This window comes from Nasonia vitripennis, chromosome 2 (genome assembly GCF_009193385.2).
Source record: "Nasonia vitripennis strain AsymCx chromosome 2, Nvit_psr_1.1, whole genome shotgun sequence".
In the NCBI taxonomy this organism is placed as follows: Eukaryota; Metazoa; Arthropoda; class Insecta; order Hymenoptera; family Pteromalidae; genus Nasonia; species Nasonia vitripennis.
In genome coordinates, this window is record NC_045758.1 from 33,011,721 (window position 1) to 33,039,498 (window position 27,778).

The window sequence follows — 27,778 nt, forward strand, 5'->3', positions numbered from 1 at the left end:
AAAGGTATTAGTTTGCTCGGTAATTACGCGAAGCAACGGCTGGTGCGTATACGATATCCGATATAGCCGTGGAGAGAAACGCTCAAAGAGAGAGCGAGAGAGAGAGAGAGAAGAACGATGGAGAATTTTCAGCGCGGCGCATCTCCCCTTGAGAAAAAAGGGGCAGAGCCGCAGAAGAAAGAAGCAAAACAATCCCCTTGACCCACATAACCCATGACGCTCTCTCTCTCTCTCTTTCTGCGCGCATTCGCCACTTTTTTTCATTTAAGACCCTCTCCCGCAGCAGTCACGCACACACACGCGCTATACGTATAAGGTATATACAGGAGCGAGGCACAGTTTTGCTCAACGCGCGCAGGTATGCATTAAGAAGAGAAGACCTTTGAAATCCAGACCCACAATGAACGCGCAGCCGCTCGCTCATCTTTCAGCTCTGTACAGCAGCAGCAGCGAGAGAGCGAGAGAGAGAGAGAGAAGAAATGAATTCTTCGGCGGAAACAGAAGAAGCTTCTCTCAGCTCGCGCGCTTATACTACACACACGAACCGGCCGCGCGTTCTTTGCTTTGTTTCCGCGCTTGCGGCCGAAAAGGCGCGGCTCTGAGAAGCGGAGCCGCGCTCTGGCCCGCCGCCAAAAATGCGCTCGCGGGCCGCCGCGTGCGAAAACTTAACGAGTAGGTTAAGAAAATAACGTTACGTGTTTGTGCGCGCGGGACGAAAACAGTAATTTCTGCATTCCCTTAGCTACTGTTTTATATTCCCGGCTGGCTGCACGGCTCGGGACAACATTGCCTTTCTCGATTCTCTATTCTCGCCCCGGAGTATCATAACCGAATTAGAAATTGAATGTACTTTACATGAACAGAGAGAGAGAGAGGGCCGATGCGCACGTATGAAAACAGGAGAATTATATGGGGAGAGAAAAAAGGAGCCGGAGAGAGGGGCAGAGCGCGCGGCATATAAACTCGCCGTTACGCGCGAGTTTCAAAGCCAATTTACTTTTGGGAAGCGGCAGGCGCGCGCGTTGCAAACTCTGATGGCTTTTCGAAGAAATCCTCTTAGACGGTAACGACTGCAAGTCTGTGCTAGAGAGTACACGTGCGCGCGCGCGCGCGTGTGTGTCTGCTCGGCGATGCACTTTTCCGTGACTCGAGAGTATAATCTCCGCGGCGCCGTATATGCGCGCCGACATTTTCGCATATATGCAAATGCGGGAGCTGAGGGATTTCGTTTGGCGCTTGATTATTTGCGCGGAAAAGACTTTCAAGGAGCCCTAATCCGACTCTGGCTGCTCTCTGATGTATATATGGCTTATCTCATACGCACCCCGCACGCCGCGCGATCGAAGGGAGGCGAGATTAATTGAATTTTTTTCCTCTCGCTCTCTCTCTCTCTCTCTCTCTCTCTCTTCCCGTATATACCTATACATGTATGTACGTGCGATGTAGCTCGGCGGCAGCGGCGAATTAAATCAACGTTTATCGCGAGCGGCGATGTGATAAATTATGTAATTAATTAGCCGGGCAATTAAGTGCAATCAGATGCCCCAAGGAATTTAAAGAGGTGTAACTCTCGAGCGCGGCTGCGTGTCTGCGGCCAATAAGATGCAGCTCGTGCGCTCTCTCGTCTATATAGAGTATATAGCATAGTCGGCGCGTGTGTGTTATAAGAGCCGTTTACTTTTTCTCTCCCCTCGTAAAAATGTTTACAAATTCGCCGGTGTATTATATCACACACGAGTGCGACTACAGTCCGTACATAATACGCCGCTGCTGCCGAGTCATGACAATGTTCCGTGGCCGGGGGGTGGGGGGCAATCTCGCGTCGCCAAAAGTTTTTGAGGGGCCAGTTGAGGTGAAACGTACACGTAGGTATACAGCTGCGCGTAATATCCAGCCTCGACAGCATTTTGCGCTGCGGGAGAGAGTACACTTGCGGGGGAGGCTTGTATAGCCCGAGAGCCTATACATATATATAACGTATATAGTCGCGCGCGTGGCGAGGCCGGGGTGTGCGCAGGCAGGGCCTGCTGCTGCTGCTGCTGCTGCTGCTTGCCGAGACGAACGAGCCGTTTTACGACGAGGGAAGGTAAAAAGAGGTAATCTGCCAGGGAAGGCTAAAAGGAAAATGAAAGGGGTCGCTCGAGAGAGGGGGGGGGGGTGGTGGTGGGTGGGAGGGAGAGCCTACCTCGACGCGCGAGCACGAGCTACGGGTTACTGCGGTTTTTATAACTAATTTTACGCTTTCGTGAACGGAAATGTGGACGCAGTAAAATGTGATTAAGAATACGTTAAGCCCCGAGCGCACCCACACAGTGTCGAGCCTCTCTCTCGACTAGATTAAAACACAGCGACGCTCGCGCGAGAGATATAAGGACGCGCGAGTGCGGAGAGAGAAAAAATTATACATATAACTCGCGATCGTAATAAACGAATGGAGTAGTCGAATAAAATTGCCTTTTTACGACTCTATCCTCGTCCCTCTTACAGCTACGTGTCCAGGCATAAAAATCCAGCCCCGCGACTGTTAAGGATCGCTCGAGCCGTTAAATGCTAAACATCATGTTAATAGAGCCGAGCGCTTTTACTGCGTCGCGTCTCGTCGCTCCTCTTCTTCTCTCGAGGAACTTGTTCGCACGGATGCTTGCTTCTTCGACAAACTCGGCGCTTTTTTCCCCTCGATGAATTCCCCAGTAGCAGCTCTCGCTCGCTTATATTTCTCGAATATTACACACGCATACTTGAATTCCAAGCGCGCTGAGGGATGTTTCATATCCGGCGCGCGCGAGCGAGATTCGAAAATTTGAAAATCAAAAATTTTTTATTTCGCCCCTGTGCGGAACGAAGAACGCTTTTACACGTTTCGTGTAATTTACGGGGATATTTTGAGTAGGTTAAATACGATCGCCGCAATGAATCAGCCGCGTATAGGCGTGCGGTGCTGTAAAATTTAACGAGTGCTCGCGCGTACATCCGCTTTATTAGCGGTAAAAGAGCAGTCTGTTTATTTTTTGATTAACGCGCGTGAGCCGGGCCATTAGTCGAATTAACGAATGGCCGCCTTATTGGTTAATTTGATAAAATCGAGCGCTAGAGAGAGAGAGAGAGAGAGGCAGATTCGAGAAGCAGATCAATAGGCGAAGGTCGCGAAGGCCGGCGTATCCCGGCGCAGAATAGCAGAGAGCGAGAGCTTTCCTATTCCCCATGCGGCCTAGAGCCTCGCGACAGTCGTTTGCAAAACCACAAAGTGACTCCATTTCACAGCTGATGTAGTTCATGAAAGTATAAGTGGACGCGCCTCGCTTTCGGCCTCAGAGCTAGAGGGAGAGACAAGTCCACAGCGCAGCACTTGGTCGGCGTCGAAGCTCGCACGTCCATTGTTTGTCGAGCTCCGTAAGCCGAGAGCAAAGCGGCTCACACACACACACAGTGTGTATACTGCCGCTGTGACTTGGGAACCGGCCCCACTGCCGCTACTAGCCGAGAGCTAACTTATGCAGTAGTAGTGTTCTCGCACGAGTCAGTCGCGCGGCAAAACATACGGAGGGAAAGTGAAGGGCCAATTCTACTTGGCGCGCTATCGGAACAACAAAACTTGACAACTCTCAGCGTATGTGTGTGTGTGCGCGTGTGTGCACCGCAGCGACGCGATAAAGCCCCGGCTAACAAGAAGAAGCAGCGGGAGCAGTGGAGAAAGATGTTCAAAGAGACAAAGGTAGATGCGCAAGGGGGGGGGGGGGCAACGCGCGCGACAAAAATAATTAAGCTAGTTAGCTGTTTTCCCTCGTCGACGCGGCATCGGGAGCGACTAGCGAGCGAGCTTTTGTGCGGGCAGCTCTCCCGCGCGCGCGAGCGAGGGTAGATTTGATTAGATGCAGTTTATTATTTAGGTGCAGCGGGTTGTATGAAGAGGGGGAGAGGGAAAAAGGGATTACCGCCTACTCGCGTCCGTATCTATACGCCGGCATCAGCAGCCGAGCGTTTAGTCCTCTCTCTCTCTCTCTCTCGCTGCGGCAGTGTGGAAAAAGGGGCAAGTTGCGAGAGAGAGGGGGGGGGGGCAGGGGTCGCCGCTCTGTGTGTATCTCGTAAACCGGGCCGAGGGGATCCGGTGACCGTAAAATTATATTATGGCCGCTGCTATCCGTCGGTACCTAATACAATAACCGCCAGCCGAGCTCGACTCTGTCCCTCGCTCGCGCGTCCATGACTCTCTTTCAGAGTCAAGTGTTTATGTGTCTGTGCGGTGCAGATTTTACACTATCTCTCTCTCTCTCTCTCTCTCTCTCTCGTCTCCTGTTCGCGCCGATCGATATTATAGGCTCTCGTACACAGAGCGTCGCAGAGAGAGGAGAAATAAATCCTTTCCCGCTCGCTGAAAGCGTAACAAGAGTCTAATGCGATACGACGGCCTACGATATATTTCCCAGCCACGTCAAAACTGCAGGTGCAGAAGTATCGGCGGCGAAGAAGTTGGAGAGTCGTCGTCGCCGCGTATACGTCCGAGAGTTTGCCGATGCCACGAGAGGGATGATGGATGCGAGGCTCTTCGTCGCTCGCGCGCGAATAAATTGAACGATGATCGACGAGTGAACCGCCGCGTATAATATCCTCGTAACAAAACGAAATAACCCGCCGGCGAATATTCCGCGAGCGATAACTCGATTAGCCGAGTAATTCGTAAGCCGCGCCGAGTCTCCCAGCCGTGCCATTGTGTATAAAGCGCCCTTGCCATGAGAAGCACGTACGATACGAGAGGGAGGGAGGGAGGGAGGAAAGATCGAGTACGAGTGCTGTGCGCGCAGGTAAAGCGAGATGATAAGGAAAAGTACATTTCCGCCGTTAAGCCGCATCGCGGAAAAATGATGCTCCCGAACGCGCGATCAAAGAGAGATTCACTCCTTTGAAATCCAGCTCACGTGTGGCTACATACGTATAGATCGACGCGTATGCGGGGAAGGAAAATCTGCGTATATAACGCGATCTGATTTCTCGCGGGCTGGTGTAAACATTGTAATTCGCAGCTAAAAGTAAAAAGCTGATGCGCACGGGCCATTTATTCTGCCGTCGTTTGTTCGACCGCTTTGACTAACGAACCGAGAGCGTTCCGGGGAGCGACTACACTGCGAATTACCATATTCTTTGCCAGCCCTCTCCTCCTCGGTCTTTATACGCCAGGCTCGTGAAATTTCCTTCTCGCCTCTGCGTGCAGTGCTAGCTCGTATACCTGCAACTTTAGCGGCTCTTTTCGATAAACAAGGCTGTTTCAATTACGCGCGCAACAAAGACGCGACGCGGAGTTATTTTATATTCGTGTGAGAATCGATTTCCGCTCCCCCTCTGTGTGTGTGTGTGTGTCTCGTGTGCCTAGCACCGCTTCGCACGTGTTTAGAGGCAAGGAGAAAGAGAGAGAGAGAGTTGAGAGAAATAATATGCGCGCACGTGCGCGCTCCTCGCCGCCAAGTAGGTACGAAAATTCTGAATGTTATTTTCCGAGCTATTAAATTTACGCGAGAGAGAGAGAGAGAGGGAGGACGACGACTTTCGATTTGGCCTATATTTTCTCTCGCCGCGCCGAGCGCGCTCGAATAATAAATTCCGTTTTCTCTGCGCTATGCAGCCCTTTTGCAGTCTCTGCGTTATATACACCTGGCCATAACGTTCCTCTCTCTCTCTCTCTCTTGGGGCTATTATGCCTGCAGTTTTTCGAGAGACACCGATGCGAAACCGCGGTTCTTTTTCTCGCGTCAAGCGCGTGTTTTTGCGCTCGTACTACGAGTGATTCGCCGGGGTGAGGGAAGTTTCAGCTCTCGGATGTGGAGCACTATAGGTGGAAAATTGAAATTTCGTGCATAAATTTAGCATAAAAGGTCGCGAGCGTGTGTGTGCGAGCGCGCGCTGTACACATCGTCTCCATCGACCCGTTATGATTCTGCAATTATTTTATCGTCAATCTGCGAACTTGTTGGCGCGCGTGTGTAAAAAATTATTAAAAACTCCTGGAGGTACTATCGATCGCAGGAGAGAAAGAGCGTACGGGACAGCTTGTGTAAATCACGGGAACGGGAGAGATTTTTCTTATATAGCCCCTCCGTACACCGGGGAACAAATTTAATCAGCCCCTCTCTCTCTCTCTCTCTCTTTCTCTCTGCGCGATGGAAACTATGATCGAATACGGAATATATATTTTCGCCGCTCGGTCATTTTTCCCGCTGCGAAATGAAGCGATTTTAAAACTTTTGCCCGCGCTCGCGGAGAGAGAATAAGCGCTGTAATTTTTGCGCGCCGAACACATCCACTTTTCGCGAGCGCGAGAGCGTATACTTTACGGCTATATAGCGCGCGGCGGCTCGTGCTCTCCGAAGCCCCCCAAAGCACGCGAACTCGCGGGGGCTGCAGCTTTTTTCCCTTCCGGAAAGGCCGAATGGAGCACAAGCTGCAAAAGAGCCGGAGAAAGAGCGGCATAAATTAATGAGAGCGTAATTAGCAAAGTGTAGAGACGTAGGAGGGGGGTGGGGGGGGGGGGTGGCGGGGGCAATTTTCCTCCTTTTTTCGGCCACCACTACCACTGCTGTAGCAGCGCGAGCTTCAACTATTAATTCTAATTGTGCAGTTAACACAGAAAGAGGGAGACAGGCGAGCTGCGACCGGACGGAAAATTTGACAACTCGATTACACTCGCTCGGGTAATAAAAAGCGTCTTATACATAATACCTACGATATTACGCGCTGACGAGAGAGAGTGAGAGAGAGAGAGTGAGAGAGAGAGAGAGAGAGACATAGCGCGAGAGGGATTCGCGCTCCGCAGTAGGTTGCATTATTCAGCCGACGTGCGACTTAATCGTGATTGACGCTTACATGCGCTCGCGGCTGTGCTCTGCTCCGCAGGATTCGCACCTCGCGCGCGCTGAATAATATCAAGCTGGCACACAGCAGCAGCTTCTTCGCTCATTAACTTTATAGCGTTGACGTTTCCCTGCTCTCTCTCTCTCTCTCTCTCTCTCTCTCTCTCTCTCTCTCTCTCTCTATCACTCAACTTTCGCCGGCGCGAGCTATAGGTAAAAAGCTTTATGTCGCGAGAGCGAGCGCGGCAAACAGCCCCGTTAATTTCTGGCATAACAATGAGTCGTCGGAGGATTTCGCGTTACGAAACCAGAGTACACTGCAACTTCACGGGAGTTTATTCATCCGGCTATACGGCCGCGCGGGCACGTCTGCTCAGCTCTCACTCACTACTTCTTGCCCGCGTTTCCCTTGGCGCCAGGAAGTGCTCGTCGCGCATGTGTAACTTGGAAGCTGCTGTGCTGCAAAACAACGTAGAGAGAGAGAGAGAGAGAGAGAGAGAGAGAGAGAGAGCGACTTTCAAAAAATACACACAAGACTAGGTTAGTTAAACGTTTGCTTATTATCCTATCCCCCGGCAGCTCCTTCCTGGAAATTAAATTCTATTTTACCGGCTTTTAATACACTTAGCTCACACAGGTCGCCCCCCTATACACTCGCTAATGAACGGCCCCCGCGCGGCTCTCGAATTAGTTATATATTATTCTTGATAATAATCATCGCCCGTGCGAGAGCAACTGTAAAGTAAACTCGTTCGCTTGATTAAAGTTGGAATTTCGCCGCAGGTTAATCAATTATACATACACGGCTCTATATACACGCAGCGGCAGTAGAAAGAGCTGCGTACAGCTGGGACGATTTTATTAGCTAAGTAACTGTGGTTTTTTCATCGCACACACGCCTATACACCGCTTATCTATACACACACACACACACACACGCACACGAGCTATAGGGCATACAATAATAAGGAATCGAGTATCGTGTGGTTGCGCTCGCGGGCAATAAGCATTCTCACAAAGGCCCTCTCTCTCTCAATGCGCGGAACAGTCGATAAAAGTCCCGTGCGCGCGGTAAGCGGCTTTTTGCCCGTGAAATTGTTAAGGGAGAGCTTTTCAAAAGAGAGAGAGAGAGAGAGAGAGAGAGAGAGAGATCGTTTGATAAATGTCCGCTCCGCTGATTGTGCGCCGCTCTTGACTCGCTCGAAGAAAGCAGCATCAGATATAGAAGCCACGGCATCGTGTACTGCACCACTGCGCAACGAGCACATAGCTTTTGCTCCTCTTTTATTATATAATTGCAGCCGTTCGAATTTTCGAATATAACACACACGCGAAGCTCCAGCGCAAAGGGCACACAGCGCGCTTTTTCCGACTCGTTGAGCCGCGCCAGTTGTGTGTGTGTGTGTTAGTGTACGCATTCTTTCACGCTTTGTTAGCCGTATACCGGCCGCGCGGCGTTATATGAAATTTAAATGCGCGCTCTGCAGCTTTTTTTCTCCCCCCAACACGACCCCGTATATATAGAGCTATGATGTGTGTACAGGCGAGAGTCGAGCGACCGATGGGATTTCGCGTGAGCGAATGTTTTTCGGATTCGCGCGATGTAGAAATTGAGCCTCCAGGCTGTTTTCGGCCGCGTATCCGTTTATAAAGATATCGGACGCGCTGCTGCAGGTGTCCAACGCGCGGAATTCGACTCGCGCGACGCCGATTCGTATAGGTAGTGTATATAGTAGTATACGCGGAACGGATAGTTCGGGCTCAATCGCGGGGCGAGGATTGAATCGGTAATTACCCTATAATTTGGCTTATCCCTTCTTGGGCTGTTTCCGGCTCTTTGCCGTCTGCGCTGCGGTATTATGCAACCCGGCGAGCGAGCGAGACCGAGTACAGAACTGTGTGCAACTGCAGCGCGGCAAGCTAAGTGGTCACTTAGCGGATGAACGAGAGGCAGAGAGAGAGAGAAAGAGAGAGAGAAGCGCGCTAATGTCTCGGCAATTTCCAAGCTCGTTCCCGCAGCTGACTGTGTCTTATACATATCGAGTGCCTTATACTAATTTCGTGTGTGTGTGTGTGCAGGAGCTGGGAGGAAAATTTTTTCGCGCAATTTTCCGCGGTACACGCGCGCGCGCGGCGGTTGCGGTGTCGAATAGCCCGGAAGCTGGATTTATGCGCGGAAGACGGGAAAGAAATAGATTTTCTGCCTAACGAGACGGAAAGCAGCAACAAATATACCGAAGGCAGCTGGAATCCCGCCAAGCTGCGCACATGATAAAACATGTCTCTCGCGCGCGCGCGTGTGTGTATGTATGCAGCGAGACACGCATACGTGTACTCGTTACATTTCCATCACGTTTTGTACGTTTTATAGAGCTGTACACGCGCGCGGTCGTGATAGTGGCGAATCGGCGGAAAGTCGTTGTTTCGATGTCAGCTTCGATAATAAGCCTAATGAGCTCGATAATATCGACTGGCTCTGGTTATTAACGACGCCGTGGCTGAAATTCGAGCGGCTCTCAAACGAGCTTACACAAAGCTCCCCCCCCCCCCCGAGCTTGTCTGCGACGCCTGTGTACCTCTCAAGACTTTTATTAAGCACATCAAACTTGTCTCGCCTTCTGTATACGGCATAGCCGAAAGAAAATTAATAAAACACATCGGCTCGTCGTCGCGCGCTAACGACGTCAGTGTGTCAACACCGAGCGTAACGAGCATACGAAACTTGCTAATTTTCCGAAAATGAGCTCTCCATTACTCGTGATTAAAAGCGCATTATCCGACGCGTTTCTCAAGCGCACGTATTATTACGTTGAATTTCGCGGACGCGCGCAATTATTTCGAGAATCACATACCTACAGCGGAGTTTTCGCCCCGACGCTGCAGCGGAAAATGCGGTGGCAATTCGTTAGGAGCGCAAAAACTTTCGGCCCGCTCGCGCTAAGAGTATAGGGTGTATATCGTGCGCGAGGCAGAGAAAGAGAGAGAGAGAGAGTCATGCAAGAGCTACTACCGCTATTATACACTCGCACGCGCGCCTGGACCACCGGGAGATACGTTTCGAGATTGCGAGCATTCTTCTTCCCTCTTTTTCCTCTTCCCTATCCACACACACACACACGCGCGCGCTATACCCGCGGAGAGAGAGAGAGGGGACGAGCTGTCCAAACGAAACGGAATCGCTTTCTCCAGCGAAATTCGTACAAACAAAAATTCGTTTAATCGGCAGCTTTGACGCGCGAGCTGCGTAGCTATACGTGTTATGCACATAAACGCGCGCGATTCGAAGCTTTTGTGCAGGGCTGTTTGCAGTGCCGCTCAATCTCCCTTCGGCGCTCTCTACCACTGCTCTCGCATGCATACACAGCACTCGACGATCGCGCGACCGCGCCTGTATTTGTATTCGCGTGCGGTTGCTCCGCTTCCTTCTTCTTCGAAGAGAGCTTCACCGGCGAGAGACGTTATTCCGCCTGGTCGGATCCGACGATTTCGCGCGCGCTATAACCGAAGCGTGCGAACCCTCTCTCTTTGCTCTAATACACACACACACACACACATCACACACATATACATACGTACAAGGCTGTCGAGGTGCGAGAAGAAGAAGGAGGAGGAGACTGAGGGAAAAAAATCGCGAAGAGAGAGAGAGAGAGAGTAAAATACACGGGTTAGCCGGGGGGCGACATTGATAGGCCAAAGTGCTATCAAAGTGCAAAGTTACCCCCTCGCGCTCTGTGCTCGGGTTAACTCGCCTAGTCGACCATAAGCACCGGCCATATTCTCCCCCCTTCCCGGCTTGCGCGACCCTCGCTCTCTTTCGTATACCACTCCTACGGCCAAGGGTTAAGTGGCTACTTCTTCGGGGAGCAGCTACAGCGCACTCTTCTCCGCTCGATGGTTCTTCTGCCCTCGTGTCGGCGGAGAAAAAGTATTGTTCTAGCCCGGCTCGGAATAGCTATACCCCCTCCTTCTAGTGGTCGTTGTGCGACAAGGCTAAACTATCGCGTAACTGTACCGCGTACACTAGTCTTTTCCCTACTTTTCTTCGTATTATATAATCGCGTTTTCTTAATAAGGCTGACCTGTTGCCAGCTCCTCGGATATGTCCTTTACAGGATCGCTGCCTCGTTTAAAGCAGCAGCGAGTCTCGTGTTCCGCGAGCGCTTTGAGCCGCTTTGAGAAGCTATCACAACAGAGAGCTGCAGCTGCTGCAGCCGTGTCAAACCCACATAACGACTATAGTCTCTGCGCTGACTCCCCTTTTCACACGCGCGCTCGATGTTTCGAAACTGCCTCGCTCTCTCGAGTACACACACGGAGCTGCATAAAAATCCGGGAGTCGTAGCTTTGTCGCCGGGAGAAATTAATAAAGATCCGAGGAGGGCTATATAGGGCTCCCCCGAGAAATCATCGGGGACGTTTCGAAACGTCGGCTCCTCCTACTGATTAGTGGAGAGTAGCCGTGGCGGAGCTCGTAATTGAAAAAAAGAGAACTCACCTGACTGGTGCGAGAGGACGGCTATGATCGAGCAAGCGGTGCTCAGCCATCTTGCCCGGTTCTCCTTCATCTTGATGCTCCGCTGTCTCTGTCTTCGAGTGCAAGTGCGGTTCGCGAGATAGAGAGCTTCAGTTCGAGCTGCTTCTACCGACGCTGATGCTGCTGCTGCACCGACACATTGCACACTCACACAAGACACACGCTGCACTAGATATATAGAGAGACACTGCACTCTCAGTGGTACGAAGCGAGTTTGGTCAGACTCGAGAGTCTCACATCTCAGGCGCCGAACTGTTCGCTCTTCCCTCTCTCTCTCTCTCTCTCTTTTTCTCTCTCTCTCTCTCTCTCTCTCTCTCTCTCTCGAGATCTCGTGTGTACAGTCGCGCCTTTACTCGCCGATGTCCAGCCGGCGATGCGGCTGCCGCTGCACAAGACCGCCGGCCATCGCCAACGCCGGCGGCTCCAACATCGAGTTCATCAGCTCGTCCAGTCGCCTTGTCATGACGATAGCCCTGTGTGCGATGCTCTGCTTCTCTCTCTCTCTCTCTCTCTCCGCTATTTACCGGCCTGGCAGCCCATCTGCAAGAAAACATGTTCGATCAATCGATAAGCGCGTGAGAAGAAGCGGCGAAGGGTTAAAAGCACGTAGCGAGTTGCGAATTGAAACCCTGGGCGAAAAGAGCGAGGAAGTGCAGCGAGGAGGAATGGGCGGGAAAAAGAAGAGAAACAACTCGAACGCGAAATCTCGTAGCCGGCGTTTATCTCAATAAAGCTCCCTCTCTCTCTCTCTCTCTCTCTCGTTTCCGCTAGTCACTGCGCTCTCTCTCTCTCTCCCTCTCGAGCATATTGGGAGTTTCAGGAGTCGGCTATACGCGTATACGACAAGTTCCGAAATCCTTGACAAATCCATTAGAAGCGAGAGAGACGTATAGTAGTGCGCTGTATAGAGACCGCGCGCAAGTCGTCTGACAAGATAATTCGCTTGGTTTATCGGCTCCGCTGCTCTCGGGCAGTACAGGGCGAAAACAAAAGTATATATGGAGAAGGGGGAACGAAATCGGAGATAAAGTCCTACGACGACGATGAATCGCCCGGCGGACTCGACTGGAAATTCATAAATGATGCGCCGCCCGTATAATCTCCTCTCGATCTCCTCTCCTCCTTCCTCTTTCTTTTTCTCGCCGACGATCGAGCGATCGAGCGAGGAGAGAGAAACAAGAGTCGAATGGAGTGGCTGATAACGGAAATGAGGAAAGCTCAAGGAGCGCACCGCTCGATTCCCCAGACGCATTTCGCTTGCTGCTACTACTGCTGCTGTATTAAGCGACGAGTTGCGCTGCAGCCGGATTCTAAAGCGACGGGATGTAATTGGGTCTTCTCTAACACGGCCGCCTTCCCGATAGAGAGCGAGGCAGAGGAAGAGAGAGAGGAAATGGCTAACACTCTTCCTCTCCCTCTCGCCCCACCAATTTTCCAAGACTAGCACGTGTGCGAGCGCGGCTGCCCCGTTCGTGGATTAAAGTGCTGAGGCAAGAGAGCGAGAGAGAGAGAGAGAGAGAAAGAGAGCCTCTTCGCTGACTCGATTACGATCGAAAAGTTGGCACGGCACGAATAGGCTGCGCGCTTTCTGTCTGTCCCTCTCGTTCGTTCGTTCGTTCGTTCGTTCGGACGCTCTATTGCAGGGAAAAGCTGGACGACCGTCGAGCTTCCAGCAATTACCTTCCGACTGCGAGCTCCTCCTCTTTTTTTTTTTTTTTTTTTTTTTCTATACCATCGCTGCTACTATACTTCACATATATACGAAACTCGTAAATCAAAAGTCGCCGCCGCGGCGGATAAACGGGAAATTATCTCGCGAGCGCGTGACCTACATCCAAAGCTCGTCTTTCGCATAGATTAGAGGCTGCTTATGGGGGAGGAGGCTTCGAGAGAGGGGCTGTAAGTTTGAATCACCGCGAAACTTCTCTTTCTCTCTCTCTCTCTATCGATGATGTGAGAAACCGCGGGCGAGAGCTTTTTCCAGCTGCGCACATCAGCGCCGATATCTCTCCCTTGACAAACGATCTCGAGCGCTTGGTATATACGGGCGCGCGCGATGGAGGAGCCGTCTTTATCTTTTTCTTTCGGATGTGTCGACTCGCGGAAAATCAAGTACGCGGAGCTTGTTTTTTCGTGTATATATATATATAGGGCGAAAAAAATCATCGGGTATCTCCCTCGATAGGTCGGAGCTTCGTGCCGGGAATATACGATTCCCTGCGTCTGTCAGCAATAGGCCTGTGTATAACGGCGCGAACACTCGTCGCTGCGCTTGATTGATTCGGGCACACACACACACACATACAGAGGCGGAATTAGGTCCGGGCGTATAAGCAGGACAGCCGAAATTAGAGTCCCGAGCATATTAGGCTTCGAATATCGCGCGCGACACCGATCGATTTTTCACTTCCGCGAAACCCTCGATTGAGCCGTATACCCGTGCAGCTGCCGCTGTACTCTAATGCACACGTTACACGCGGGGAAACGAACAGTCCTCGGCTGTCACGGAATTTCCAGGAAACTCGCGCTATCCGAAGCTTATCGGCAACCGGCTGCCGTCGGCCAAAGACACGAAGGCTCTCCCCTCCGCCGTCTCGATAAGCGCGGCGCACGAATCCCGAATTCCTGGAATGATAAGCGCGCTTCGGCGTGCACACAGCCCAGCTCCTCCCACGATTGCGCGCTTCTCTTCTTATTCTCCTTCTTCTCTATTTATTTACGTATACGTATAATCGCGCGGATAAAGCTTACACGCGAGACTTAAGCATTATACACGAGAGTAGAATAGGAGACAATTACCAGATCGAGTGTAGCACATCAGCATCAGCAGCAGCGAGCAGGAGTAGGAGGAAGAAGTAGCACGTGAATATCGCATTCGAGTGTACACGCACACACACGCGCGCGCGCAGAGCAGCGGCTTCGCGGAGCCCGCGGGAGAGAGAAACTGAGAGTGGGCCGCTCTGTCAGCGAGCGCGGGACCTGGAGGTGCTGCGGATATCGCGGAACTGCGCAAGCGCTCGTCTCTCTCTCTCTCACTCACTCTCTGGCTCTCTTGCGGCAGTTATAGTGCGACGGCGGCGGTTACCTCGCGACGACTGAGCTTCCAGAGCGCCCAGAGCTTGTTTCCCGGCTCGGCCGCCCTCTGGCGCCACTGGAAGCATCGCCACACCGTGATACCCCCTTCCCTTCCTTTTACCAGCTCATTCGATCCCGCCGCGATTCCTTGTCAAATTCTCCCTTCTACGCTGCTATACGCGCGTACAACGGTATATACGACTTTTTTTTCCGGTGCTAGCTCGCTCACACGCAAACAACCTCCTGGCTCCGATGTACTCGTCGACGACTTCAGCGATATAGATGTGTATCCTACTTATACGTACATCGCGTTCCGCTCGAGCAGAGCTACATGCTCGGAGCGCGCGCCGAGAGAGAGAGAGAGCGAGATTCTTATCTCCTCAGCCAGAAACACGTGTATTATGTGTGTGTGCAGCTGCGCGCGAATATAAGCCTCCGTACGGATATTTCTCTCTCTCTCTCTCTCTCTTTCGGAATTTTATTCAGCGTCGCGGCGGCCGCGCGCTTTTATCTATAATTACACGGCCCGCCGAGACATAAGTCGCTGAGATTATCTTAATGGCGTCGCAACTTCACCTGCATTTCCTCCCCCTCGCGCTTTTTTTCCCCCCCGACGAGCTGTCCTGCCGATCTTCTTCTTCTTCTATAAGCTCCTCGTTTTTCCCTCGGCGGTCGCCGATGCGTTGTGAAAAATTTAGAGCGGCGTTAAATAGCCACGTGCCGGCCCCTTTCAGCTGAGCTTGATAGACACAAGAGGCGACGTCGCTGCGGAGACATCTCGGCGGCCTTTGAGTCTGCGAGCTTCTTCGCCGCGCGTGCAGAGCTCCGAAGAATTAAGCGCGTGGCGATAAATACGTTATTACTATACTGCAACCTAATGAAAAGAGAGAGAGAGAGAGAGAGAGAAAGGCGATAATCGTCCTGGGCACACAACAGCCGCGGCTCTTTATCGGCAAAGCACAGCAGCGGCGGTGCACATACGCGCATTGACTATGCATATACTCTCTTTCGAGAGGGGCGTGCAGCAGTTGACGTGCAAGATAAATCAGAAAGGCCTAGGCAGCATTATGTATAGCCCGGCACTCGCTCCCGGGGCGGCCCTCTCACTCGGCTGTCTGTGTACTGCATCAGCTATCGGATCGTCTGCATGTACATAGCTCGGCTCGCGCTCTTTCGCGCCGCCCCCCCCCCCCCTTAAGCGCTGCAGGTATGTATACTGCTGCCGCTGCACACGTCTTAAATCATCGGATGCACTCGAGCTTAGCGCTCGCTCGCTCGCGCGACTTCTTTATCATACACTCGCTCTGGGAGGCTCTAATGCTTGTTTACTACTTTCCCGCAGTCACGGCATGCTTCATTATGTAGCTGCTGCGGCAGCTTTTTTCGATCCGCGCACGCGACACACCAGAAGTACTTTTCAACGGCTACGCGTGTGCAGACGACGAGGAGGAGGCGATATTAAGAGGGACACGCGTTAATTGCGCGCAACTTTTTATCGCGCGAAAACGGGGGAGAAAAAAGCGCGCTAATAATGCAAAGGTTAGTGTGTACGTACAGCGAGAGAGAACTTTAAATCACAACTATATGCGCGGTATCCGCTTGCGGCGTGCGGCTCGGAGCAGCGCAAGAAACGAAGACAAATGTCCCAAGGTGAGTGTTATGAAGGGGAAACGCGATAGCTCTGCGTTCGCGCTCTCTCTCTCTCTCTCTCTTCTCTAAGATAGCAATGCTAGGAAGACGAAGTACTTACCAGGCCGTTGTACGCGCGGTTTACTCCTTTTTTTTTTCAAACTCACACGAGGAAAAATAATTACACGGAATACAAGCGGCCGAATTCTAATCTCGCCCTATCGCGTATATAGCCGTTTTCGGAGCTAAGTAGCGCGGTAAATCAGTCGCGAAAAATATGACGACAGCGAGTAGCGCGGCCCGGAACGAGACAAAAAGGAGCGCTACTTTCAGCGCTTCCGCCGCTACCGCCGCTGCCGACGACAACGTTGTTGCAGAGGAAGATATTGGATGAAGCAAACTAGCGCAGCAGCTCCTTATGCGTACAACCAGACGATATGAATTCTTTCTCTGTCTGAAGATATTTGTTTTCTGTTAGCGCCGCGCTCGCTCGCTCTCAGACATAACGTCGTATTTGCATTTGAATTGCGCGCGCACGGTACCATATCCAAGAGATATACGGACGCGAGCGAGCTCGCCCGCGCGAATGATGAGAGAAAATAACAAAACAACAATGGTATATATACCGCGCGGAGAATACGTAAAAAATTCCGAGAGCTGAGCTCCGAATTAATTACGAGCTTACGCCCCCACCCCCTCCTCACGAAGAGGAAATTAATGGGAATGCAGCGGAGCTTCAAAAAATTATACGCAACCTCCTGCACACACCGCGGTGTATTATATACCTTATACACGTACGCCACAAGCGCGATTTTACGCTTAATTTGGCAGGGAGAGAAAGTGGCCGCGCGAAGCGAATTTTACACCAGAGCGAGCTTCGTAATGGAACCAGAGCGATGATTTCTCGTAAGTTCTCTTGTTATTGCGCACACCAACACCTGAGCCGTCAAAAGCTCGTATTTACGAGCTTAATGAAAATTAAATTTCTCCGGATTTGGCATTTCGAACGCTCGCTCTCTCGCGGCAAACGGGGAAAAAGGATCGGGCTCGGCGTATATGAGTGACGCGCGCGAGCTTGCGCCCGGTATAACGAAGATTAACGCCGCACATTTCAATACATCAAGAGCATCACGCGCGCTCGCGCGTTCTCGATGCGGGAGGAGAGTACGCTGTACAGTGGCCTCTCTCTCTCTCTCTCTCTCTCTCTCTCTACGATCACTCATAAATTGTGGCCCAAATCGCGTTGCGCTTTCGCGAATCGCCGAAAGCACCCGCGTGCAAGCTCGAATGGAGATACGGGTTATGAAAGATTAACCGGCGGCGCATAAAGGACTCGTTTTTCAATTTGTTTTTTTTTTGTTTTTTTTTGTTTGCTGCTGCAGCTCCTCTCTCGCATTTCCCGATATTGCATAAACGCGCGCGTGTGCCCCTGTAAATACGCTAATCAGCGGCTCATTCAGAGGGAAACGATAGATTCTCATGCAAAGCTCGCTCTCGCTCGCTGCTCTCTTACGCCCCGCGTATTATAATGCACAATCGATTATCTCCGCGCGACGGAGTAGAGGCGGTATTATATACGAATCCTGAATGCCTAACTACGTCCGCTTTTTCTCCTATCAGCGAGGCTATTGTTCCCTCCGCGAAAAATACGCGTGTATGCTCGTCAATAATTCGTTGCTCTCGCGCGCTAGTACATATATAAATACACGGATATCGATTGTTCGCTCGAATCGTCCTCCTCCTTTTTTTTTTTTTCTCGCAAAACGCGCTCGCTGTTTCGCCTCATTATAAACTCGCCCCCGCGAAATCCAATGAAAGTGTATCTCTCGTGCATTACCATCGGGCGAAAAAGCGCGGGGACGGCTATTGTTTGAGCGTGAAATCTTTTGTCTGCGCGAGAGGAGCGTTTCGATTTTGCGGTTTTCCCGAGCAATAATTCTCGGCCGGAGTAGCGGAGCAGCAGCAGCAGCTCTCGCAGAAAGTTGTGGGTATAACTGCACAACGCAAGTCGAGGCGCGCGACAATGGAGCCGGCGACAAGGGACAAGAGCGGCTAGATAGAAACTACAGCAGCAGCAGGGCAAAGCCGCAGTGTCGCCTGTATCTCAGCTACTCCCCCCCCCCCCCAGCTCTGGCTGCAGCCGGCCCGAGAATAAGCGAGACGCGTGTGTGTGTGTGTGTATGTGTACATATATGTGAGCGTAATAAATTCCACTCGCCGCCGATGACAGGTGCGCGACTTGCATTCGATACTCGTACGGCGGACTTGTCGGAAAATTCGCGCGTTTTATCGCGTATAACTCCGCTCGAGACGGGCTGAGTCGGAAAATTTCACCGCGTCGATCTACTCGCCGGCCGTTAATTCAAAATAAACGGCTCGGCTTGAAAAAATCTCCCGCGACAGAGAGAGATAGAGAGCCCGTCCAAGTTTTTGGGGATTAAGGGGGAATCCGGTAAATTAAAAGCAAATAGCCGCTCGCTCTGAAAAAAGCCGGCGGCGGCAAGCTTTTCGTCGAGATAAGGATAATCAAGTCCGACGTGTATACATTCGAAAAAAGCATCGCTCTCGAAACTATCCTCGGTTATCGAGTGCTGTACGAGAGTATAATCGAGTTTAAGTAAGAGTTTCGACTGCTGCAAGTGCTTCTGTCCGATGCGCGCCGAGTTTGCAGTAGCGGGAGAGCTTCGCGGACCGCTGAAAAATTGATATCAAAAGAGAAAATGGGTCCCTCGCGCAATTTTCAAGAAAACGATTTTTACATTTTAGCTCTTTAGTTGAAAACCGCTTGATGGTATCGTTGAAAATTTTAACAGCAGATAGCTTTTTTTATAGCGAATCGCCAAATAAAATTTTCAAGCATTTGACTACATTGTTTTAGAGATATAAGAAATCAAAAAATTTTCAAAAAAAAAAAATTGTAACCTTGGTATCTTACGAACCATAGGGGTTTGAAAGCTGTGCAATAAACTTAGCCAAAACACATAAAATATCTACTTTTTCCCGAAATCTCAAGTGCATTAAGGCCTTTTTGCGTCTTTTGCGAGGTTATGACGTTTAGTTTCAGAGATATGAATTTTTAAAAACAATCGCCTTTTTCATTTTATCTGCCGAACAAAGCGGTCAATCCCGAGCACCAAACGAGGAAAAGTAGGTATTTTTATTCTCTTTCAAATGCATATTAGCTGAATTGTTTGTAACGATGGGATGATTGAAAAAAAAATGCAAAATAGTGTTTTTCAAAAATCAAAAATTGGCCATAAAAAATAAATGTTTTTCCCGTATTCGGAATCCAAAAATATACATGCATGTCAAATTTTAATGATATTGACGGAGTATATACACACACACACACACACATCCATACGGACATTTTCCAAAAACAGTTGATTCGAACTTCTAACACACTAAAAAGTATTTTCTAGAAGTTTTGAAGAAACTCAAAATTTTACTATTACAAAGCTTCCTCTAGGAGGAAGCAATTCGAATTTGATCAGAGGACGAGACGACGATGTTTATTGGCGGATGGATGTATAGCCTATACAGGCGAAGGTCCGGCTACCAGTGCGAACGAATATCCCTGTGTATATCAGTGCAAATGAAAAGCAAATAAGCGAGCGCGCGATTAGCGCGCATACGTGCCTGGCGCGCGCAATGTTGTCTTTAGCTATTTTGATCGAGTGCGAGTAATCCGCCAGCTGATAACGATAAATTATACGCACCCGGTTGAATTACACGCGGTGACGCGTACGGCTCTCGTCATTTGCATCTGTGACTGCCAGACCGGGCGACGAGCGGTGGAAGTTTGATTTTTCGGAAATTTCGTTCGTCTGCTCTGCTTCTTTGAAAATCAAGTTCTGCCGCGGAGAAAGGGAGAGAGTTTGCAAAAGCTGAGAGCATCGCAGGATCATTTTTCAGATCTCGCGTCCGACGTGACAATATGTGAGTATATTTCGGTAGGTTGAAGGGCCCGCAGAGTGACTTTGATTTATCGATCGCAAACACATTGAAGATTTCCGAAATCCGACGAAAAGCCGCGAATCTAAAATACGTAGGTTTGAAAAAAAACGCAAAAATACGCAAAAGTACGTAGGCTACAAGTTTGGGCAGTTGCTACTAAGGGACGAAAAATCGACTCGTATCCGACCCTGAAAATCGCGTGTTTCTTGGGGTTCACTTATCGGGCGATTTGCGTATACCTTGGCACACGTTTTCTCGTTAATCTAACCTACATAGGCTTCAAGGAGACGGAAAAATACGCAAAAATAGGTAGGGCAGTATGTTTTACTTATTATTGAGCGATATAATAGACGCACGTGGAAAAAGAAATGGTTTCTACCTTTGAAAACTTATCCTCATAGATTTCCTTGTAGGCAGACGTCAGCTACACATGAACGAGCCGTAAATAACGAAGCATCATTCTCGAATAAATAACAAAGTTCCACCGATCGATTGATTATTTTCCGATCCGCTGCGAATAAAACACAAGACAAATAAATTCGTGAATAAATACGCTCGAAAAACCAACGGGACAACATCAATATTAGACGAGTCTCTCAGGTTCTGCCTGCGATGCGCGTGTATAACGACACAACTTTCCATACTGCGCCTACTTTAACGCGGAGTTTCCGCGAATAAGCAACCAGTGCACATAAGCTGGTCACACATACGCGAGCGTGTAAATACGCGCTGGTCTATCGACTGTGTGTATCGCTCGACTAGTAAAATATCGCTTCCCTACACCGCACACATCTCGCTCTCGTCCGACTCGAGCGAGTCACCGAAAAGTCGCGCACGAGATTCCCCGAGAAGACCTCGGCCGGCCGCAAGCTCTGCCCGGAAAAAAGCTGGCTAAGCTCGGAAGAATACGACTCATCCGCAAAGTAAAAGCGCGCGGCCAGCAGCAAGAGCGTAGCGTAACACGATCCACCCGATGCAAAGTTGCGCAGCACAGAGGGAGAACCAGAGAGGCAGCGTAGCATTAGTTAATTAGCTTGGCCAGGCGGCGTGACGTCGTAATTATTGCAAGGTAACGCGCGCGAGCTACCTGCCAAGCCGGCTGCCTGGGCTGCCACGACAAAGTTATTAATTGCTTCCTACCATTCCAGCGCGCGGGCGCGAGCAACACGCGCCGATCTCAACTAGCCCCTATCTTTATCCGGCCAGACAGCCCAGTTGCGCTGCCATATTCGCGTATACAGCGCTTCGTGTGTAAGTGCAGTGTGCTCGCCCGAATTCCTCTCTCTCTCTCTCTCTCTCTCTTTTTGCGATTCGCAGAAACGTCGATCGGCCCGTGCATACATGCCGGCATATAACACCCCCGGCATGCATATGCGCCGCAGTATCTCTCTCAGTGCAGTAGCTCGCTCTCGTCTAATAACCGTTGCTATTCGTCATTGCATCCTATTATGGCTAAATACCTCGATAATGGACTCGGCGCTGCTAGCTGACCCCGTGCTCTGTACACTCGGCTCGGCGTGCGCTCGGGCTGTAATGCGTTTCGGACGAGCGACGTACATCACCGGCCTGCAGCTTCTTAAACGGCCAATCTCGCTCTCGATCGCGAAATTGGAAAAATCCCAGCTCTGCACGAAGCGCCGACTCGACGTAGTATCCTGATGAGAGAGTCTATTACGCAGCGTAATGTGACGGATTTATGTCGCGGAAGCCGTAAACAAAGTACGCGACCGGCGAATAAATAGTCGAAACGTCGGCGTTGTTAGCGCGCGAGGCTGTGCAGGAGGAATTCGGAGATATGAAATTTCTCGAGAGGTCCGCGCGAGACATTTTTGTCGAAATACGACGGAGAGAGAAATTCTTTAAGCGAGTGAGCGAGTCGCAAAAATAAGGGCGTGTATACACGTAGAGGTAGAGCGCGAATGCCGAGGGAGAGCTAGCGTAGAGACGTCGTAAAGATCAGACTAAACATTCCCGAGTGGCTGGGCGCGCTGGAATTCCCTTTTCTGCTCTCTTGCGCATTACCGCATCGGAACGAATAGCCTGTTCCATCGCTCAGAGGCCGGCTCTCTCTCTCTCTCTCTCTCTCTCGCGCGCGCTTCTCATTGTTAATTCGAATTCGAAATGGTTCGAGAGCTATGCATCGAAGAGTGTCCGTCTTCGGGGCGTTTAACGGCACCCAACGGACCCCTCTCCTCTCCAGCCACACATCGCGCACACATACTTCGACCGCATCCTTCCTTCCTCCTCCGGCTCCCTCTGCCTCGCGTTCTCGTGATATCCGGCTTATTCTAATGCAACTCCGCTATCTTCCTAGCGGCCTTTCCCTCCGCAAATGCATAAGGTATGAGCTCGCAGACCGCGCACAGCCCCGGACATTCGCTCAAATCGCTTCTTCTCCCTCTACCTCTGCTCCGCGCGCTTGTTTGTTTGTTTCTTTATATTTCAATTTCAATGAGACGAGCGCGCGGTGCAACAAAAAGCCATTCTAAGCTCGAAAAGGAGAGCTTCGAGCTTTATTCATGGCCCGCGCGCGTCGAATATTCTTTATCAATTAGAGGCCGCGGCGCTTACGCTCTGAATATAAGCCTCGCGCCGATGGCAGACTGCCAGAAGACGAACAATGCCGGCCGCAGTCGTAGCTCGCGCGACACGTACCTCGCGATCGCTCTCTCAATTATACTTGCAGCGCGCGAGATAACCGCTCCTGTTTTTCCGCGCGCCGATATATCCAGCAAACTGTTTACCGCTTATACTCCCCTCTCCAGCGGCTGGAATAACATTTCACTCGGCTGATACAGCCGAGCAAACAAAAATTTGCCGGAAAAAATTGCGCCTCGCCCTAGATATATTATAAGCCGGGGAGAGAGCTTTCAAAAGCTCGTAAGGCTGCTGCTCGTGCACTCGAGAGAGCTGGACTAAAAAGGAAAACACATCCTTGGCTAATTTCGAGAACGCGGCGGGGAGATCCATTACATGACTCTGCGCCACTGCTGGATACACCCACCTCTATACACGCGCGCTAGCGAGAGCTTTACGGCAATGAAAAGGCGTGCGCGCAAGATTGTCCGTCTTTCTTTCCGTGCGCTGCAGTTACTTGCTTTTTCGATCCCCGCTGCAGTGCCGTGTACCTCGGAGTTAACTTTTCGGCTGCCTTGAGTTCGGGAAGAAAGAGAGCGCCCTGGTGTATCGAGAGCATAAAGCGTGACGCGCCCTCATATTCGCTGCTTTACCAGGCGCGAAGAGCGTCTCTCTTCCTAAAAAAACGCTGATATCGGCCATGGTCATTATTTGCCGTATATAAAACGAAAAATACCCATATCTCGCTAAGAGCTTCTCCGCATATGCATACGTACGATGGAGCGCGCGCGCGCGCGCGCGTGTGTGTGTGTGTGTCAGTGAAGCTGCTCTCTCATGAACTGCCTATACGGCTAAGTAAGAGCCGCTGTTTCGCGGCCATTCACCGAACGCTCCCGCGTATTACGGCACCGCGCGCGCAACGATATGTTTTTTATCACGAGCGATACACTTTCAGAGCGGGCGCGCGGGTACATTATACGCCAGCAGTACTACGGCGAAGGTAGTACGTCCCTCGAGTGCTCGAGCGCATAAGTGCGGCGGCGGCGGCGAATCTTCTGCCCGCGATTTCTCCTCTTACTTCACGCTCTCGACTTATTCGTACCATTACAATCCAGCAATCTCATTTTGTTTTACTTGTGTTCGGCCGCCGCGTCTATTATCTCCCTTAACTGTAACTGTAACTGTAGCCCATTGTCCCATTTAGCTCATTTCGCCATCGATCCATTCGTTATTCCCTTTCGCGGTATTCGCCGCCACCGCTACTATATATAGTCGTCGTAGCTCCGGGACAAAGACCGGGGAAAGTGATCCTAAAAAGAAAGAAACGAGGGAGAGAGAGAGAGAGAGAGAGAGAGAAGTGGAGGCCGCTCGGCGTATGCTTTAACCGAAAGATATCGTGCGGAATCTCTCGCGCTTTTGTCCAGAAAAGAGGCATTTCTTATCTTGCCTTTGCTCCACTCCCGCTCGCAGCAGCAGCAGCAGCGTGTCCACTTTACTTCGGCTCTTCCCTCCCTCCTCCATATATCATTCTTTCATTCGCGATCTCGTAACTGCAGGTGCCTTATTCTTTTCAGGCCCGATGGTTTATGACTTTTTTTCGATGTTCCCCAGTCGGAAATATTGTTTTCCGCCTAACAGGCTTTGCGATTGTAAAATTCTCAGATTTTTACGGATAAACGGATTATTTTTAAAATCACAAGCGCGTCGCGTTACACGATTTAAAAACAAGCAACGCCTTCGCAACAGCAGTCCATTCGTCACGCGCGCCGCAACACACATCTCGTTGGGCTCTCGTCGAGAGCGAGTGACCTAATCGCGCGGTTAGCCGAGGCTCTATATATATATATACATATATATGTGTGTGTGTGTGTGTGTGTGGAAAGAAGAGTATAAGAGAGGCGGAGGAAGATGGCTCGCGTCACGCCGCCGCGGCGTATACAGAGTGCCGGGGGAAGTATTATATTTTATGAACATGCCTAGAAGCACAAGCAGGCAGGCAGGCAGACAGGCAGTTTTATCCGTGTACGCTTCTCTCCACGCCTTTTCCCCTCCTCTCTTCTTTATGAGATCTTTTCGTTAAGATCGCAATAAGATAGCGGGGGCCGCAGCTCGCGCAATCAATTTCGCGTTCCATTTCGTGCGGGCCAGCTGGACGTCGAGATACTATTTCTCTCGCTGCTGCTCGCCTTTCCCTGCAAGCGCCGCCGACTCTGATTTCGGTCTTGTCTGAATATTCTTTCGCGAGCAGCTTTCTCTTGATTGAAAACACGCGCCGACGGCTGAAAAATGACAGAGGGCGCGTATCGAGTAGTTGTTACAACTGTGGTACGGAACGAAAGTTTCAAAGCTCCCCGAGCGAGTCTCGAGACTAATAGAGAAAGTTGAAAGAAAAGTCGGCTATATAGAGGTGAGCTGTTAATCCCCGTCGTGCGTGGCGAGCTGGAGAAAAATGTCGAATTCATTTGAATTGCGCAGCCGTCGGGCTTGAGCTACGCGCAATATAAGTGGAAAATTCAAAGATAAGGAAGACGGCTCCATATACGCTCTGGAATTCTGCCATAAGTAAGGCGCAGAGAGCGGCCAAGCGCACCGGAGGGAGAGCCGACGACGCGTATCCTATTGCTACCGCGCGCGTCCCCCATTTACTAGTTTCTCTCTCTCTCTCTCTCTCTCTCGGAAAATTAATAGCCTCCCATTCGTCCTCGGAGAATTCCAGGTAATGAGGGATGCAGCCTTACGATCCCCCTTTCTTCTTCTTCTCTGGCGTCTTATATCTCTCTCCATGGATTCGATACACACACAGAGGCGCGTATAATATCGAGTAGAGCCGATGGAGAACAGGTAGCAGGAGTCAAGTGCAGTTCACTCGCGGCAAACAATCGCGAGGGATGGTGTCTCAAGCATGGTATGACGGGCGCGACGAGAGTTTCCAGGCCCTAATGAGGAGACCTAGCGAGTTGCGCTGGATTAACGACTCTACCCTCCGCCGAGTCATTACAATTTCATCGGCGGCGTTTCATTAACATTCTCCGCTGTCGCACTAGCTCTTACACGATCGTTCCTCTCTCCAGGCACGAAAACGCTCTTCAGCCGCGATATCGTTTTCTCAAGTATATATAATATCGACGACCTACTTCTTCCTCTCTTACACACACGTGAGCGTATAAAATATCAATATCCGACAATCAGCGATTTCGCTCTCTCTCTCTCTCTCTCTCTCTCTCTCTCTCTCTCTCTCTCTCTCTCTGTGCCGCTACTGCGCCTGAGCCACAAAGGGATATGCTGCAAGCTTTATTCTCGCTCTTTCTGCTCACTCGTGAAAAAAGAAGGGAAAAAACAAGCCAAACCATTTCCACAAATGAGATTTCACCTCGGCGCGCTCGTCAAGCTCCCATTTACGTTGCCTCGGCGTGGAACGATTCCCGCAGGCTCCCCTAACTCGCGCAGTCCTCTCGTGTAGTAGTTACTTTCTTACCAACCTCCGGGCGATCTCTCTCGTATGTAGCAAACAAAAGTACGACGCTTGTCGCCAGTGTATACGCGTAGGTATATTACACATATAGGACGTTTGGAGGCGCGGTCGAGTTCCGTGAGCCGCGGTCGTATTCAATGATGCAACCGCGTCCGTTTGATACGCCGCGAGCGAGGATTTATCGTGGGCGGTAATGATGAAATTTAATGGAAATTGATGTCTAATAATGTTACGTCTATGGACTCGTTGAGTGAGAGCATCAGTGGCAGTGCGGCTCGCTCCCCCTCTGCACTTGCACAGCTCGAGCGGCGGGAATTGCGAAAGGAGTAATTTTGCACCTCGCGCGAGCGCGGCGTCATATCAATCTTCGTTAAGCGTCCGAGGAAGCTCGCTGTAATTAGCCTTTAATTTCATTGACCACAAAGTGCTTCTCACTATGGCTCGCGGATAATCGAGAGTCTTTCGTGACCGAATAAAATCTCTCTCTTATTGCAAACTTTGTACACTGCTGCAGCGCAGCGAGGAAGGGAGAGTATTTTATTTACCGGCGCATCCATGGAGTACGTATGAAAGATGTATCAGAGCGAAGAAACGTAAATCCCGGAGCTGAATCGTTCTCACCGTAAATCATTAAAGCCGAATATAATTTCCTGCCTCGAGGGCCGCGAGCGAGCGGAACTATATAGCGCGCGGCATCTACGAATAATTCATTCGATAAAGCAATCATACAGTACAGAGACGCTTAGCTGCATTTCTATATACACAGCTGGAGCTTGCGAAATCGGCGCGGCGCGCACGGCACTATAGCGAAACAAATGGAGTGTGGGCCCCGGTACTTGGTGAAATCGTAATGACCCTTACTCTGGCTTCGTGTTTCGCCGCTGCTCCGCGCCGGGTATCGCTGAAACTTCTGACACCTTCGAGCCGGCGCGAGCGGGCTTCCTCCTCCTCCTCACCCCCCCCCCCCTCCCCACCACCATTCAACCCCTTGATCCTTGCACTAGCCTAGCTCTCGCCCTTTCCTCATATACGTGCTATACCTGCGAAGAAATTTCGGGAAGGAAGTTTGCAGCCTCGAGGCGAACTTGCGCCAGAGAGAGGGAGAAAGCGAGGGAAGGAGGTAAAGAAGGAGGAGGAGGAGTATGGGCGGTTTCAAGCTTTCTCGCCGCGCAGCAAATCTGAAGAATTGCCCGGCTAAAGCTCACTCCATTCAAGTTCTCTCTCTCTCTCGCTCTCTCTCTCTCTCTCTCGCTCTGCTAATCCCGCGGCTTTATACACTTTATATATGTGCCGCTCCGCTCACTGTTCTCTCTTTCCCTCTGTATAGAGCTCGTAAAGCGCCGCGGCGGAAGAAAAAATTTTATGCTCCGTATGAATTGAGTGCAGGCATTATTTTTGCCCTCCGCGCAGAGAGCATCAGTCCTCGGTAGAGAGTGCGGAAACGAGAAAGATAGAGAGACAATCAATTGAAAAGCAAAGCTCGAGCCGTACGCGCTTGCGGAGAGGGAAAGACGAATCGCCTGAAAAATGGAGTGTGCGCGAAAGCGAACCGAAAGCAAACAAAAGGAAAACATACATACTTGGCTGCGGTTGCTGCACAGGTGCACACTGCGCGAGACTTTTAAGCAATTGACCGAATTCGTCTCTTTCAGCGAGGGCCAGATTCGTGGGCTTCCGATTCTATGTATACGCGCG

General features: G+C 50.8%; 1 protein-coding gene across 1 annotated transcript in view; it reads right to left on the reverse strand.

Annotated features, from left to right (window-relative positions):
* LOC100118023 (limbic system-associated membrane protein) overlaps positions 1-14,474 on the reverse strand; it is a 42,809-nt gene extending 28,335 nt beyond the window's left edge. The window contains exons 1-2 of the mRNA XM_008206609.4: positions 14,173-14,474; positions 11,335-11,913 (exon numbers count right to left, since the gene is read on the reverse strand). Coding sequence (XP_008204831.1) covers positions 11,335-11,404 — 70 coding nt within the window. The 5' untranslated portion in view covers positions 11,405-11,913; positions 14,173-14,474. The remainder of the gene's footprint in view (positions 1-11,334; positions 11,914-14,172) is intronic.
* Between the last annotated feature and the right edge of the window lie 13,304 nt (positions 14,475-27,778).